At 44.3% G+C, this 15,186-nt stretch overlaps 1 protein-coding gene across 1 annotated transcript in view; it reads left to right on the plus strand.

The window, feature by feature from the left end:
- The first annotated feature begins 591 nt into the window (after positions 1-591).
- Positions 592-15,186, plus strand: part of pde6a (phosphodiesterase 6A, cGMP-specific, rod, alpha) — a 29,851-nt gene continuing 15,256 nt past the window's right edge. The window contains exons 1-8 of the mRNA XM_060926998.1: positions 592-1,068; positions 2,693-2,845; positions 3,481-3,570; positions 3,659-3,799; positions 6,696-6,770; positions 6,887-6,951; positions 14,830-14,896; positions 15,056-15,103. Of these exons, the coding sequence (XP_060782981.1) occupies positions 592-1,068; positions 2,693-2,845; positions 3,481-3,570; positions 3,659-3,799; positions 6,696-6,770; positions 6,887-6,951; positions 14,830-14,896; positions 15,056-15,103 (1,116 nt within the window). The remainder of the gene's footprint in view (positions 1,069-2,692; positions 2,846-3,480; positions 3,571-3,658; positions 3,800-6,695; positions 6,771-6,886; positions 6,952-14,829; positions 14,897-15,055; positions 15,104-15,186) is intronic.

Genomic DNA, 15,186 nt, shown 5'->3' on the forward strand with positions numbered 1-15,186 from the left:
TTTCCATCAATGAAGAGTTTATAACATCAACGAAACTGACTTCATGTTTAAACTGTTAATGTTATAATCATGTTGTCTGCTGTTGCCCAAATGAGGATGGGTTCCCTTTTCAGTCTGGTTCCTCTCAAGGTTTCTTCCTCATGTCATCTGAGGGAGTTTTTCCTTGCCACCGTCAGCACAGGCTTGCTCATTGGGGATAGATTAGGGATAAAATTAGCTCATGTTTAAAGTCATTCAAATTCTGTAAGGCTGCTTTGCGACAATGTCTATTGTTAAAAGCGCTATACAAATAAACTTAACTTGACTTGATGTTCAAAAAGTACATATAGGTGTGATGGTCAGGTGTCCAGAAACTTTTGGCCATAGAGTATATATGAACTTGGATCCTGTAAATAAAAGATATCCAAATTATAATTGGATGCAAGATTAGGCGCATGCATGCCTCTTTAAAGCAATCCACATAATCCCAATTAGTTCTGCCCACATCGCAAGTATCGAAGATATCGCACACTACTGGGGTGTGTGCAGATACTGTCCTACAGAAAACTCTCAAAGGACATATACAGGGTTTTTTTTCCTCTCAGCTAAGGCATGGCTGTAGTAGACCAGGATGTGGCTGAAAAGTTTCTGGACAGTAATCCTGCCTTTGCTAAGGAATACTACGATTCCCACTTTAAGGCCCAGGTTGTGGCAAACCTGCTGTCCACATCCAAGAAGACTGAAGTGGATATCAGCCAGTACCATGAGCTGAGCTCTGTGGAGGAGAGCGAGTTTGTGTTTGACATGGTGCGGGACCTGCAGGAACACCTACAGATGGAGAGGGCTCTGTTCAACCTCATGCGCCATCTGAGCTTCATCATGTGCGTTGACCGTATGAGCCTGTTCATGTACCGGCAGAGGAATGGCACGGCCGAGCTGGCCACTCGCCTCTTCAACGTCCACAAAGAGGCCATAATGGATGAGTGCCTGGTCCCTCCAGATAGTGAGATTGTATATCCATTGGATATGGGTATTGTGGGTCATGTGGCCACCGTCAAGAAGACAGTTAATGTCCCTGATGTGACACAGGTAGGCTAACGTCTAGGGCTGGTGTGTTAAGATGACTAAATGTGATAACCTCATAGATTTTTCACCATTTATGAGTTTGTTCAAGATGAGTACTGATTAAAATTCAATAATAAAATATCGTCATCTTAATTTACTGCTATGCGACATTCGCAATGATCTAGTTGACTGACACCTTTATAGACGTTTAGACTTTTGATAGCATATTAAATGTTTCTAATTTTCTCATTATTTTCGTGGAAGTCCTAAAGCCACATGACACAATGTATTTCATAATGCATTAAAAAAATAAAGTGACCCACTTGCTTAAGAAAACAATTTTGACCAGTAGAGAGCAGTGTAAGTTTACATTTCTGTTGCATGACATGATTTTAAGAACACCAGACTAAGAACATCAGTTTATTTTTATATCCAATTTTCCACATAATAAATCAAATAAAGGCAAAATACTCTTCAATGCAATGATTTATTTATTACATTTTTCCTTGCTAAGTAAAGAATATGACAAATTGCGCTCTATTTATGCGATTTTAAGCAATTGTAACACATTTAATACTGTCTAATAATCAGTTTAGTGTTAAGAGCTCAACATAGCTCCATTTGTTTTCTTGCAGGAAAATTAGTACATTTGAAATGGTACCAAATTTTGAAGCATAACACTCAAAGGTGCAATAGATTAATTTAATCCTGAATCACAGCGCTGCAAAGACAGGCACACGATCAAATGTGCAGTGTAGTCTGAAATGCAAACCATGAAATACAAACCATGAGTAGCATTCAGTTCAGAAAGGAACAGACTGTCTCTCTACCTTAGCTGCTTCTCATCCTGGAAAATGCCTTTCTCTGTAGAACATGACCTCTCTTGAGCACATAATCATTTGTAATAAATTGACTGCCTTTATCTTCGCTGATGAAAATGTGACTGAAATACAAAGTATATGGAATGCAGCAGTGATACTCCTTCCCTGCTTTAGCCCATCTACCATCTAACTGACCAGCTGAAAATATCACGATATGTTCAACACCTCTGTCTTTCGTAATATGCTACAAGGTTCCTCTTTCATTTGATTGCTTTTGGGGTAAATTATTTGCTCCACAAACTGTATAAGTGCAGAGTGGAGTTAGTGCATTAGGTCTGTTTCTTTCCACTGGCTGTGGTGGGCCACAGGGACTAAAGCTCTATAATCTTGCTTGAATTAGAGCAACCCTGGATTAGATTTAAAGGTCAGTGCATAAAGCCATGTTCTCTAAGTCAGCAGAATGGCAGAAGCTTACCTGCACCTTTTATTAGTATCCATAAACTATGTAGTAACAACGATGGGAACTGCTGTTAACTAGCCAAAAATGGCCAAGTAAGCTGTGGGTGAAAGATTTGTTTTGTCTGATCCACATGTTCATTTAATGACAAAATTGATTGCATATAAATATAGCCCAAAAGCATTTTAAAAATGTTTTAGTCTTCAGGGGACAAAATCAAATGCAAACCAAACAGGCAATTCAATTCAATCTGATACCCTGTCAACACTTGCTATAATGTCACATGGAAATGTCTTTTATCAGTAATCGCTGTCTTTGTAGGTCGTATCATCCTTTCCTAATGATTTTTAATATGTGGTTCTTTGTTCAGTGCCCCCACTTCAGTGACTTTGTGGACACACTGACAAATTATGAGACTAAGAACGTACTGGCGACTCCCATCCTCAACGGGAAGGACGTGGTGGCTGTTATGATGGCGGTGAATAAGATTGGTGGCTCCAGTTTCAGCACACAGGATGAAGAGGTGTCTGTCTTTTCCAATTTCTTTCTCTTTCTGTCTCTCTCTTTCTCTTTTGCTGTCTCTCTCTCTCTCTGTCTGTCTCTCTCTCTCTCTTTCTCTTTCTCTCTCTGTCTCTCTCTTTCTCTGTCTTTCTGTCTGTCTCTGTCTCTCTCTGTCTCTCTCTCTTTCTGTCTCTGTCTGTCTGTCTGTCTGTCTGTCTGTCTGTCTGTCTTTCTCTGTCACTCTCTCTGTCTCTCTCTTTCTGTCTATCTCTCTGTCTCTCTCTTTCTGTCTCTCTCTTTCTGTCTATCTCTCTGTCTCTCTCTTTCTCTCTGTCTCTCTCTCTTTCTGTCTGCCTGTCTCTGTCTCTCTCTCTGTCTGTCTGTCTCTCTCTCTGTCACTCTCTCTCTCTGTCTCTCTCTCTTTCTGTCTATCTATCTGTCTCTCTCTTTCTCTCTGTCTGTCTGTCTGTCTGTCTGTCTGTCTGTCTGTCTGTCTGTCTCTCTCACAGATAGCATAGTGTACATCATATTATTTGCTCTTATCCCACATGGCATAAAACTTGTCACTACACGTGGGTGTGTAGAAAGGTAATATACAGAAATGCTTATACTGTAAATATTCGAGCAACTCCTACCTGAAACCTGCCTTTTTTTCAGGCGCTGAACAAATATATGAACTTTGCCAATCTTGTTCTTCGGGTTTTTCACCTGAGCTACTTGCACAACTGTGAAACCAGAAGAGGACAGGTGAGATGATTAGAAATATTTCATCATTTTGCCAAGTGGAACAACACAGTGGCTTCATTAATGGTTTCCATTTACATCTACTTTACAGGTTTTGCTCTGGTCTGCCAGCAAAGTGTTTGAGGAGCTGACAGATATTGAGAGGCAGTTCCACAAAGCCCTGTACACAGTGCGAGCCTTTCTCAACTGTGACCGCTACTCTGTTGGCCTTCTGGACATGACCAAGACAAAAGTGATTTAACTGATCACTGCAGTAGTGCTACAGTATGACACTTGAATTAGAACTGGGGTTTTTTTTTGGTTTGTTTTTTGTTTTTTTAAATCTTCCTGATCAGAGTTTCATAATAAGTAGATTAAATGATATTAACCATGTGTCTTTACAAAAAGACGTGATATGTAAGCATCTGTTGTGAAAATTGAAAACATTTTGAGTATAATGAGATGGAAGACAAGCCTCTGCTTTGCCATTTTGAGACACAGAGACAAAAAAAAGACTTGTACATTACACATACAATTCTTTGGAACGCTTAAGTATCAGGTTCACAAATAAGCATCTATTAATACTTAACCTGGGGTGGCAGGTTACCTGGGTGGTGCAGTAGTTAGCACTGTTGATTCACGGCAGGCAGGTTCAAACCTGCTTATCAACTGGTGCTTTCCGTATGGAGTTTGCATGTTCTCTCGTGCCTGTGTGGGTTTCCTCCAGGTGCTCTGGTTTCCTCCCACACTCCAAAGACATGTGGATTAGATTAACTGGAACTCTAAATTACCTAGAGATGTGAATGTGACTGTGAATGGCTTTCTGTCTCTCTGTCTTAGCCCGCAACAGATTGGCAATCTATCCAGGGTTGACCACACCTCTCACCCAATATCAGCTAGGATTGTATTCAGCTTCCCCATGACCCACAATGGATAAACAGCATAGAAAATGAATGAATTAGACTTAACCTAATAGCTAATATCTATCATCAAACAACTAATCCTATGTTGAAGCTCTATAGATAATCAGTAAATAATGAAAAGTATTCATTTACAGCTTCTGAGTCATACAGTATGTAGCCAAAAATAAAGATAAGGATCAACATATTTACACTGGCTAACTCATTCTAGGGCGGGATGACAGTGTAGTGGTTAGCACTCACAGCAAGAAGGTCCTGGATTCAAGCCCAGTGGCTGACGGGGCGTTTCTGTGTGGAGTTTGCATGTTCTCCCCGTGTCTGCGTGGGTTTCCTCTGGGTGCTCCAGTTTCCTCCACAGTCTGAAGACATGCAGTTAGGTTAACTGGCTAAATTGTCCATAGGTGTGAATGGTTGAGAGGAGAAAACCTCTATAATAATCCAGTAGAAGGCAACAGGAAACCACTACTGTAATTCTAACCTAGTAACTTTGATGGCTGAAGCTGTCAGAGCGGACCTGCCGTTAGACAGAACACTAAAGAAGAGAACATCCTGTTAATACCATGATTTGCAGTCTGAATAAAGTTTCTGGAAATGTAGTTTAATCCAAATTATAGGCAACAATACAATTTAAGGTTGAAACCCTTTTGTATGTTTGTTTTCCAACACCTCAATTCTAAACTACCATGAAACACCATACCAATACCAATGAAACATCCATCCATCCATCCATTATCTGTAACCGCTTACTCTGTACAGGGTCTCGGACAAGCTGGAGTCTATCTCAGCTGACTATGGGCAAGAGGCTGGGTACACCCTGGACAAGTCGCCAGGTCATCACAGGGCTGACACATAGAGACAAACAACCATTCACACCTACGGTCAATTTAGAGCCACCAATTAGCCTAACCTGCATGTCTTTGGACTGTGGGGGAAACCGGAGCACCCAGAGGAAACCCATGCGGACATGGGGAGAACATGCAAACTCCGCACAGAAAGGCCCTCGCTGGCCACGGGGCTCGAACCCGGACCTTCTTGCTGTGAGGCGACAGCGCTAACCACTACACCACCGTGTCGCCCCCCCATGAAATATACATATTGTTCAAATTTGTGTGGTATGAACCACTGTGTTCTAAAAATCACATCTACAGTATACACAACTCTCAGCTCAGCCTCAACAACTGTTTACAACTCTTCTACTCTTATTTTACCATATGTCATATTCCTTACCATTTGCTTGGATAAATGAACCTTCTTTCATATCATCATCATCATACCCATTTTTATAACATAACACTGAGAAAATGGTTTGATTTTTTAGTGATGCTGGGTTTCACTTTGGAACTGTGAATTGCCCCAATTTTGGATTAACCTGCAGTACACTGTGTAAAAAAAATAAAAATAATAATAATAAAAATCCCTTCATTATTCATATTCATTATTACCACAAGTCACAGAATTCATTTACAGGATGAGTTAATATGTTAACACATAGCAATTACCATTCATAATATATTTAACAGTTATTCCATAAAATTGAGTTGTACATGAGCTTATAGCCGACAAGGCATGTAGTGCCAAGTTGGCTATAAGCCATGTACAACGAGATTGAGTGGAATAACTGTTTTATTCTATCCACCTTCACTGGATTTTGAGAAACAGAACTTTTTTTTTTGCAAATTCGATAAATAAAAACTTTATACAAAACATCCAACAAAATCATTTCCACTTGTAATGTAAACAAACTGGTGAGATGACAGTTGCAATTTGTGAAAAATGCTATAATAATAATAATTCTTGAAAAATAAAAAAAAGATACCTTCTTACCATCAAATATTTTTATTCCATATTTTGTTGCTTTTTTTTGTATTTTTTGGGGTTTTGTTTTCAAGTAGAGTTTTTATTTCATCCTCAGTTGGTTCAGCAACACACTCCGCCATTTTGTTTTTCTCTACTCATGGTATATGAGCTGATATCCTCATAGTAGAGTAGCCAGTCAGAGTGCGTGATTGCTCATATCCGGTGAATGTGGATAGAATAAATACATATATGACTCATTTGGCTGTTAATGCATACATGTCATTATTTCCTGATGTGCTAAGTATAATTCATTATGAAAGCATTACTTAAGTATTATTATATTCTTATTTGTGGACTTTATATAAGATAACAAATTGACCCAAATGGTACATGTGCTAACATGACTGTAAGCATTTCTTATTATGGTTTTAGGAGTTCTTTGACCTTTGGCCTGTTCTGATGGGCGAGGCACCTCCATATACAGGACCAAGGACTCCTGATGGCAGAGTGAGTACCATAAATGATGACATTAAACCACTGTCAATTCATAAATCCTATATTCTATTTCACAAACACACCTGTGTGTGTTTGGGAGAAATTCATGATATTACTTTCCCCCTCAGGAAATCATTTTTTACAAAGTGATTGATTATATATTACATGGAAAAGAGGACATTAAAGTAATACCGTAAGTCACTCCATTTTTATCATTTCTGATCTCAGAAATTTAATTACTAGGGTTTAGTTATAGCCTTGGGCTGAAGCCAATTATGACTGTCACAAAGAGACACTGCTTTTATTAAAAATAGAGAAGAATGAAGTATAACACCATAACAGAAGCACCAATATGAAAAGAAGCTCAGAAATGACCTCGTGTATAATATAATAAAATAATAGCATTCATTCATCATAAATGGAGACATTAAAGCAGATCATGCATCTTTGTCAGAAAAAAAATCAGAAGATATGATATTTGGCTTATTATTTTGATGGCAAAAATGATAAATCAGATACTGGAATACTGAGAAACTGAAAATATAAGGTCACACTTTTGGAGTTAAATTAAGCCCTTGGGACAAAAACAGAGATAGCAAACTCTAAATTGTGACATAAATTGAATGGAACTGTTGTTTCTGCCCTGTTAGGGTTTTGCTGGGATTCGAACCTGGTTCGTTGGTGTGATAATCCAGCAAACCCCCACTAGGCCACCAGGGGGATGACTCAAATGCAGAGGCGTGAGGCGGAAGTAGAAAAAGAATCAAAAGGTTTATTTAAACTATATACACTATATACAGGGCAAAACAAAAGACAAAAAAAAAAAAAACCAAAGAGTATAATCCAAAAGAAAAGCAAAGTGCAAAAATACAAAAGCTAAGAAGATCAAAAAACACAGTACAAAGGAAACTGGAGATAAACATAACAGCACAAAGACTCCGTGACAAGAGGACTGAACTCAGGGGTATAAATAGACAAACTAATTAAGGACACAGGTGAAGATAATTAGGCAATTAACACAAACACAAAACACAGGAACAGTGGCGGCCTCTAGAGGCCAAAATAAACACGACATGAAAAGGAAATAACAGCGGCCTCTAGAGGCCAAAACAGTCCTAGTCCTAACAGGACCCCCCCCTCTAGGAGCGTCTCCTGACGTTCCCAGGGCAATCCGGATGGGCCGAATGGAAGTCCCGACATAGTTCTTTATCAAGGACATCCCGAGCAGGAACCCAGCAGCGCTCCTCAGGACCATAGCCCTCCCAGTCCACCAGATATTGCAACCCGCCGCGGACCCGGCGGGAGTCAAGCAGGCGATTCACAGTGAACACAGTCTGCCCCTGGAAGATGCGGGGGGGTGGGGGGTTCCTAGGGGCAGGGGCATACGTAGACGTCAGTACGGGCCGTAACAGGGAAACATGGAAAGTGGGGTTGATCCTCAGAGTCCGGGGCAACTGGAGCCGGTAGGAGACAGGGTTCACCCTGCGCACCACCTTGAAGGGGCCAATGTAGCGAGGAGCAAGCTTGCGGTTCTCCACCCGCAGTGGAAGGTCCTTAGTGGACAGCCAAACACGCTGCCCAGGGCGGAAAGCGTGTGCAGGTCTTCTATGGCGGTTGGCCTGAGTCTGGTTGGTTCTGGAGGTCTGTATGAGGGTCTTCCTGACCTTGCTCCAGGTCTTGCGACACCGTCTCACATATTGGTTGACCGAGGGCACCCCCGCGTCCTCCTCCTGGTCCGGGAACAGAGGTGGCTGGAACCCGAATTGGCACTGGAATGGCGACAGCTTGGTGGCCGATGACTGCAGGGTGTTGTGGGCGTACTCCGCCCATGGCAGCCAGGTGCTCCACGATGTCGGGTTATCCATAGCCAGGCCTCGCAGGGTGGTTTCCAGGTCCTGGTTGAGCCTCTCCGTCTGACCATTGGACTGTGGGTGAAACCCAGAGGAGAGGCTGGCAGTGGCTCCGATGACCTTGCAGAACCCGTGCCACACTCGGGAGGAGAACTGGGGCCCTCGGTCTGAGACGATGTCCTGTGGAAGACCAAAGACTCGGAAGACATGATTAAACAAAAGTTTCGCAGTTTCAAGAGCAGAGGGGAGTTTGCACAGTGGTATGAAGCGGCAGGCCTTGGAGAATCTGTCAACTAAGACCAAAATGACCGTGTTACCTTGTGACTCAGGGAGACCCGTGATAAAGTCGACTGCCACGTGGGACCAGGGACGCCGGGGAATGGTCAGAGGATGCAGGAGACCCTGGGGACGCTGTCGTGGGTTCTTGGTTCTGGTGCAAACCTCACAGGACAGGACAAATGACCTTACTTCCTTCTCCATGTTAGGCCACCAGAAGCGTCTTTTCAGGAAGTCCAGGGTCCTCCGAGCTCCCGGGTGGGCGGTGAGAGGGGAAGAGTGACCCCACTGGAGAACCTTGGCCCGGGCTTGATGTGGGACGTACAAGAGGCCTGGTGGCCCCGTCCCAGGACCGGGGTCCTGGCGTTGGGCTCGTCGGACAGCCTCCTCAATACCCCAGCGGACAGGGGCCACAATCCGGGACACAGGGATAATAGGCCCGACTTCATTCTCCCTGTTAGTGGCAGAGAACAGTCTGGACAGTGCGTCAGGTTTGGTGTTCTTGGAGCCGGGGCGGTATGAGAGGGTGAAGTCAAACCGACTGAAAAACAGGGCCCACCTAGCCTGTCGAGGGTTCAGTCTCTTGGCTTGCTGGAGGTACTCCAGGTTCTTGTGGTCAGTCCAAACCAGGAATGGATGTTGTGCTCCCTCCAGCCAGTGCCTCCACTCCTCAAGGGCCAGTTTGACCGCTAGCAGTTCTCGATCCCCCACATCGTACCGGGACTCAGCAGGACTCAGGCGGTGGGAGAAGTAAGCGCAGGGGTGCAGCTTTCCTTCCGAACGTTGAGAGAGCACCGCGCCGACACCACTGTCCGAGGCGTCCACCTCCACGATGAATGGTTGGGAGGTGTCCGGGAGAACCAGAATGGGTGCCGTGCAGAAGCGGTCCTTGAGGTCTTTGAACGCCTTTTCTGCCTGAGGAGACCAGCCATAAGATCCACCTGTCCCTTTGGTGAGGTCAGACATGGGTGCTGCCACAGAACTGAAGTTCCTGATGAACTTGCGGTAGAAGTTAGCGAATCCTAAGAACCGCTGAACCTCCTTAACGGACTTGGGAGTAGGCCAATCCCGGACGGCCAGGGTCTTGGCAGGGTCCATTTGGAGTTGGCCTGTCCGTACAATAAATCCCAGAAAGGAGACCTCGGGAACATGAAATTCGCATTTCTGGGCCTTGGCGAACAGATTGTTCTGTAGCAGCCTCTGGAGAACCTGGCGGACATGGTGGCGGTGCTCCTGCATGGTCTTGGAAAAGATAAGGATGTCGTCGAGGTAGACAAAAACGTATAGGTTAATCATGTCCCTTAAGACGTCGTTGATTAGGGCCTGAAAAACAGCTGGTGCGTTGGTGAGTCCGAAGGGCATCACCTGGTATTCGTAGTGCCCAGACGGGGTGTTAAAGGCAGTCTTCCACTCGTCTCCCTGTCGGATACGGATGAGGTGGTATGCGTTCCGTAGGTCCAACTTGGTGAAGACGGTGGCGCCTTGGAGCAGGTCGAAAGCTGTGGACATCAGCGGAAGGGGATATCGGTTGCGCACAGTGATCTTATTCAGGCCCCTGTAATCAATACATGGTCGGAGCCCCCCATCCTTCTTGCCGACAAAGAAGAAGCCGGCTCCAGCAGGTGAAGTGGAGGGTCGAATAAACCCAGAGACCAGGGCATCTTTGAGGTATTCCTCCATGGCCTTGCGTTCTGGCTGAGAGAGTGAAAACAGTCTGCCACGAGGAGGGGTAGTCCCAGGGAGCAAGTCGATGGCACAGTCGTAGGCCCGGTGCGGAGGAAGAACGGCGGCCCTGCTCTTGCTGAATACCTCCTTGAGATCCCAGTACTCTGTGGGAACTTGAGATAACTCAGTGAGATCAGGGGGCTCGGCAGGAGACACAGGAGAGCTAGAGAGCAGACAAGAGGCATGGCATGCAGGGCCCCATTCCACAACCTGGCTTGTTACCCAGTCTATGCGAGGGTTGTGGCGAGTAAGCCAAGGAAGGCCTAGAATAACTGGGAACTCAGGTGAAGGAATCAGGTGCAGGGATATTTCTTCCTTGTGACCTTGAGACTGGAGGAAAACTGGAGAAGTAACTTGGGTGACTCTTCCATCACCTAACGCTTGGCCATCGAGGGCAGACACAGACAGTGGGACTTCAAGAGGTGCAGTCGGAATATTGATGCTTTGGGCGAAGTGAATATCCATAAAGTTCCCAGCCGCCCCTGAGTCTATCAAAGCTTGACAAGAGTGGACAGACTCACCCCAGGAGATGGAGACCGGGATGTAGATTCCTTGGCCAGGGAGTCCGGGAGAGAGGGTAGGCCCCGTCACAACCCTCCCTCGGCTGGACGGGGCGGTCCTTTTCCCAAGAGTTCGGGACATGATGCTCGGAAGTGACCAGGCTTGCCACAGTAGATGCAGCACTTGTCCCTCCTTCTGCGCTCCCTCTCAGATGCGGAGAGGCGAGTACGACCCACTTGCATGGGTTCTGGACAGTCACTGAAGGAGGTAGACGGTCTCCAGGTAGAGGTAGGGAGGCTGGGGGGGCTCAAGGCTTGGTGGCGTTCTCTCATCCTGTTGTCCAGACGAATAGCATGTGAGATGAGGGTTTCGAGGTCACTTGGGCATCCAATAGAGGCCAGACCGTCCTTGATGGGGTCAGACAGACCATGGTGGAAGGCTGACACCAGGGCAGTCTCGTTCCATCCACTTACTGCTGCGAGTGTTCGGAACGAGATGGCGTAATCTGCGACGCTTCCTCCTTGCCGGATGGACATGAGCTTTCGGGCTGCGTCGGTACTGATGTCTGCCTGATCGAAGACCCGAAGCATCTCTTCAGAAAACAGCTGGAAATCAAAGCACTCAGGTCCCTGTCTTTGCCAGATAGCAGTAGCCCAGGCTCGCGCCTTACCAGCTAATAAGGTGATCACAAAGGCAATCTTGCGGCGATCCGTAGTGTAGGTGGTAGGCTGAAGCTCAAAGGTGAGTTGACACTGGGTAAGGAACTCTCGGCACTCACTGTGCTTGCCGTCATACCTCTGTGGTGCAGGAAGGCTGGGTTCGCGAGGTGAAGAAGGCAGCATTGCAGGAGGCACTGGAGCAGGAGCAGGAACTGGATCAGGAGCAGGAGATGCAGGCAGAGATGTCAGCTGTGCCAGGGTTTTCCCAATTTGCTGAAGCAGTTCCTCGTGGCGAGCGAGGGCCTCACGTTGGCTGGTGAGCGTACGTCCATGAGCGTCCATGGTCGCTCCGAAGCGTGTCAAAGCTGCCATAATTCCCTGAAGGTTGGCCGGGTAGACAGTTGAAGCAGCCTCTGCTGAGTCGGTCATGACGGAGTCTTTCTGTTAGGGTTTTGCTGGGATTCGAACCTGGTTCGTTGGTGTGATAATCCAGCAAACCCCCACTAGGCCACCAGGGGGATGACTCAAATGCAGAGGCGTGAGGCGGAAGTAGAAAAAGAATCAAAAGGTTTATTTAAACTATATACACTATATACAGGGCAAAACAAAAGACAAAAAAAAAAAAAACCAAAGAGTATAATCCAAAAGAAAAGCAAAGTGCAAAAATACAAAAGCTAAGAAGATCAAAAAACACAGTACAAAGGAAACTGGAGATAAACATAACAGCACAAAGACTCCATGACAAGAGGACTGAACTCAGGGGTATAAATAGACAAACTAATTAAGGACACAGGTGAAGATAATTAGGCAATTAACACAAACACAAAACACAGGAACAGTGGCGGCCTCTAGAGGCCAAAATAAACACGACATGAAAAGGAAATAACAGCGGCCTCTAGAGGCCAAAACAGTCCTAGTCCTAACATGCCCGTGAAAAAAGGCAAAACTCTCCCAATCCTAACTCCCAATTTACCCCACACAGTGCAAATTAGTGGAGATGGTGAGACATGTACTGTATATTATTTGAGGGTTAGTATTTAGGCTTTGTGATTCTATGCTTTAGCTACAGTATACACAAGTACAGTGTTTCCCCAGCATTACTGTTTTTTTTTTTTTATGGGGGATGAGGATGGTCAGCTGCAGGACCCCGCGGCTCTGATTGCAGAGCATTTGGACCTGAACAAACAGTTAAAGGAGTCATATTTACAGTTGTGGTCAGAAGTTTACATACAGTGACATGAATGTCATCTTGGACATGAATGTCATGGCAATATTTGGGCTTTCAATAATTTCTTTGAACTGTTATTTTTCTGTGGCAGAATGATTGTACAGCATACATTAATTAAAAAAACACTAGAATTTGGTGCACAAGTTTTAATTTTCTTTGGGTTTTCTGAAATCAACACAGGGTCAAAATTATACATACAGGGTCAAAAATATACATACGCTTACTTAGATTATTAATTCAGAGGTGCTGAAACTTCCAAAATATCTCTTATCTTGCCAAGGCCGAGGTCTCTTAACTTCCTGTTAGTGATTATGATTGACTGCAGCTGGTAGCTTCTCTGTGCCTTCATAAAAAGGGTTTGTTTACAGCACTCATTGGATTGACCAACACGCAGTAAAATGGGAAAGTCCAAGGAGCTCAGTGCAGATCTGAGAAAGAGGATCGCAGATATACACAACTCTGGACTGTGTTTTGGAGCCACTTCTAAACAACTGCAAATTCCAAGATCAGTTCAAACAATTGTATGCAAGTTATTGTGAGGTGCCAAGCCACTTTGTTTCAAGAAAACCCAAACTGTCACCCTCAGCTGAAAGGAAATTGGTTTGGATGGCCAGGAACAGCCTGGGAACCACCATGGCACAGCCCTGCCATGAACTGGAAGCTGATGGATCACCGTCTACAGTTCAGCTCACCATGGAATAAGAGGCTGCTATCCAAGACATAACCCCCTGCTCCAAAACTGACACCTTCAAGCTTAACTAAAGTTTGAAGCTGAACACATGGACAAAGAAAAAGCCTTCTGGAGGAAAGCTGTATGGTCAGATGAGACAAAGATTGAGTTGTTTGGCCACAATGACCACCATGTACAGAGAGACACTGTACCAGCTGGTGGTGGTGGTAGGATCATCATGCTCTGGGGCTGTTTTGCTGCCAGTGGAGCTGGTTCATTGCACCAAGTGGATGGAGTAATGAAGAAGGAGGACCACGTCAGAATTCTTCAGCATAAACCATCAGAAACTTGAACACAACTTGGGACTTGGGAGTTATAACAGGACAATGAACCCAAACACACTTCAGTGCTGGTTGTGGAGGATAAAGCAGGCTAACATTAAGCTTAAAACAAGTCCTGACTTCAACCCGATTGAAAATATATGGACCATGCTTATCAGTCGAGTCCATGTCAAGAAAAAAAAACAAATTTAATTGAACTCTACCAATTCTACCATGAAGAGTCATGAAATATCCAACCAGAATTCTGCCAGAAGCTTGTTCATGGTAAACTAAAATGTTTGGTCAAGGTGAATCTTGCGAAGAGACATTTTACCCAAATATTAGGTGTGTTGTATGTACATTTTTGACCCTTTATGTATAATTTTGACCCTGTGTTGATTTCAGAAAACCCAAAGAAAAGTAAAACTTGCGCACCAAATTCTAGTGTTTTTTTAATTAAAGATGTATGCTGTACATTCTGCCACAGAAAAAGAACCATTTAGAGAAATTACTGAAAGCCCAAATATTGCCATGACATTCATGTCACTGTATGTAAACTTCTGACCACAACTGTAAGTCTTCACATTTATTTTAGAGCAATAATTAGAACAATTTTTACAATAGAAATGCACTGTTTGTAGAACCTGTTTTTTTTTTCTTTCTGACCTTAAAATGTGTGTGTGGCAGGGGACTTTTGGGGGGGGCAGGGGGCAGGGGGTCCCATTGCCCCCCCCCCCCCCCCATACAATGGTAGGGGAAACGCTGAAGTACAAACATATATCCATACTGCATATTGCCATTTACTATTTTTGCAACTCTACTGTGTTTACTCTGTCATGTAGGAACCCCCCTGCTGATCACTGGGCTCTGGTCAGTGGACTGCCCACCTACGTGGCTGAAAATGGCCTGGTAAGAGTCCTCTGACTACCAAAACAATCATGCCATTCATAAGCAGAAAGGCAGGATCTGAATGTAATGATTGAATACTATAGAAACATCAACTAATGAATTGAACCTTATTAATATTCATGAATCTCAAGATGTTGATGGTCTCTGACTTTCCTCCAGATCTGTAACATCATGAATGCTGCCCAGGATGACTTCTTCAATTTTCAAGTAAATTCACTGAATGTATTATTTCTACTGTGTTTCGCTTGTTGAAAAAGTGAACTGTATTAATTGAAATGTGCTCTGAATTG

The sequence above is a fragment of the Neoarius graeffei genome, chromosome 8 (genome assembly GCF_027579695.1).
Source record: "Neoarius graeffei isolate fNeoGra1 chromosome 8, fNeoGra1.pri, whole genome shotgun sequence".
In the NCBI taxonomy this organism is placed as follows: Eukaryota; Metazoa; Chordata; class Actinopteri; order Siluriformes; family Ariidae; genus Neoarius; species Neoarius graeffei.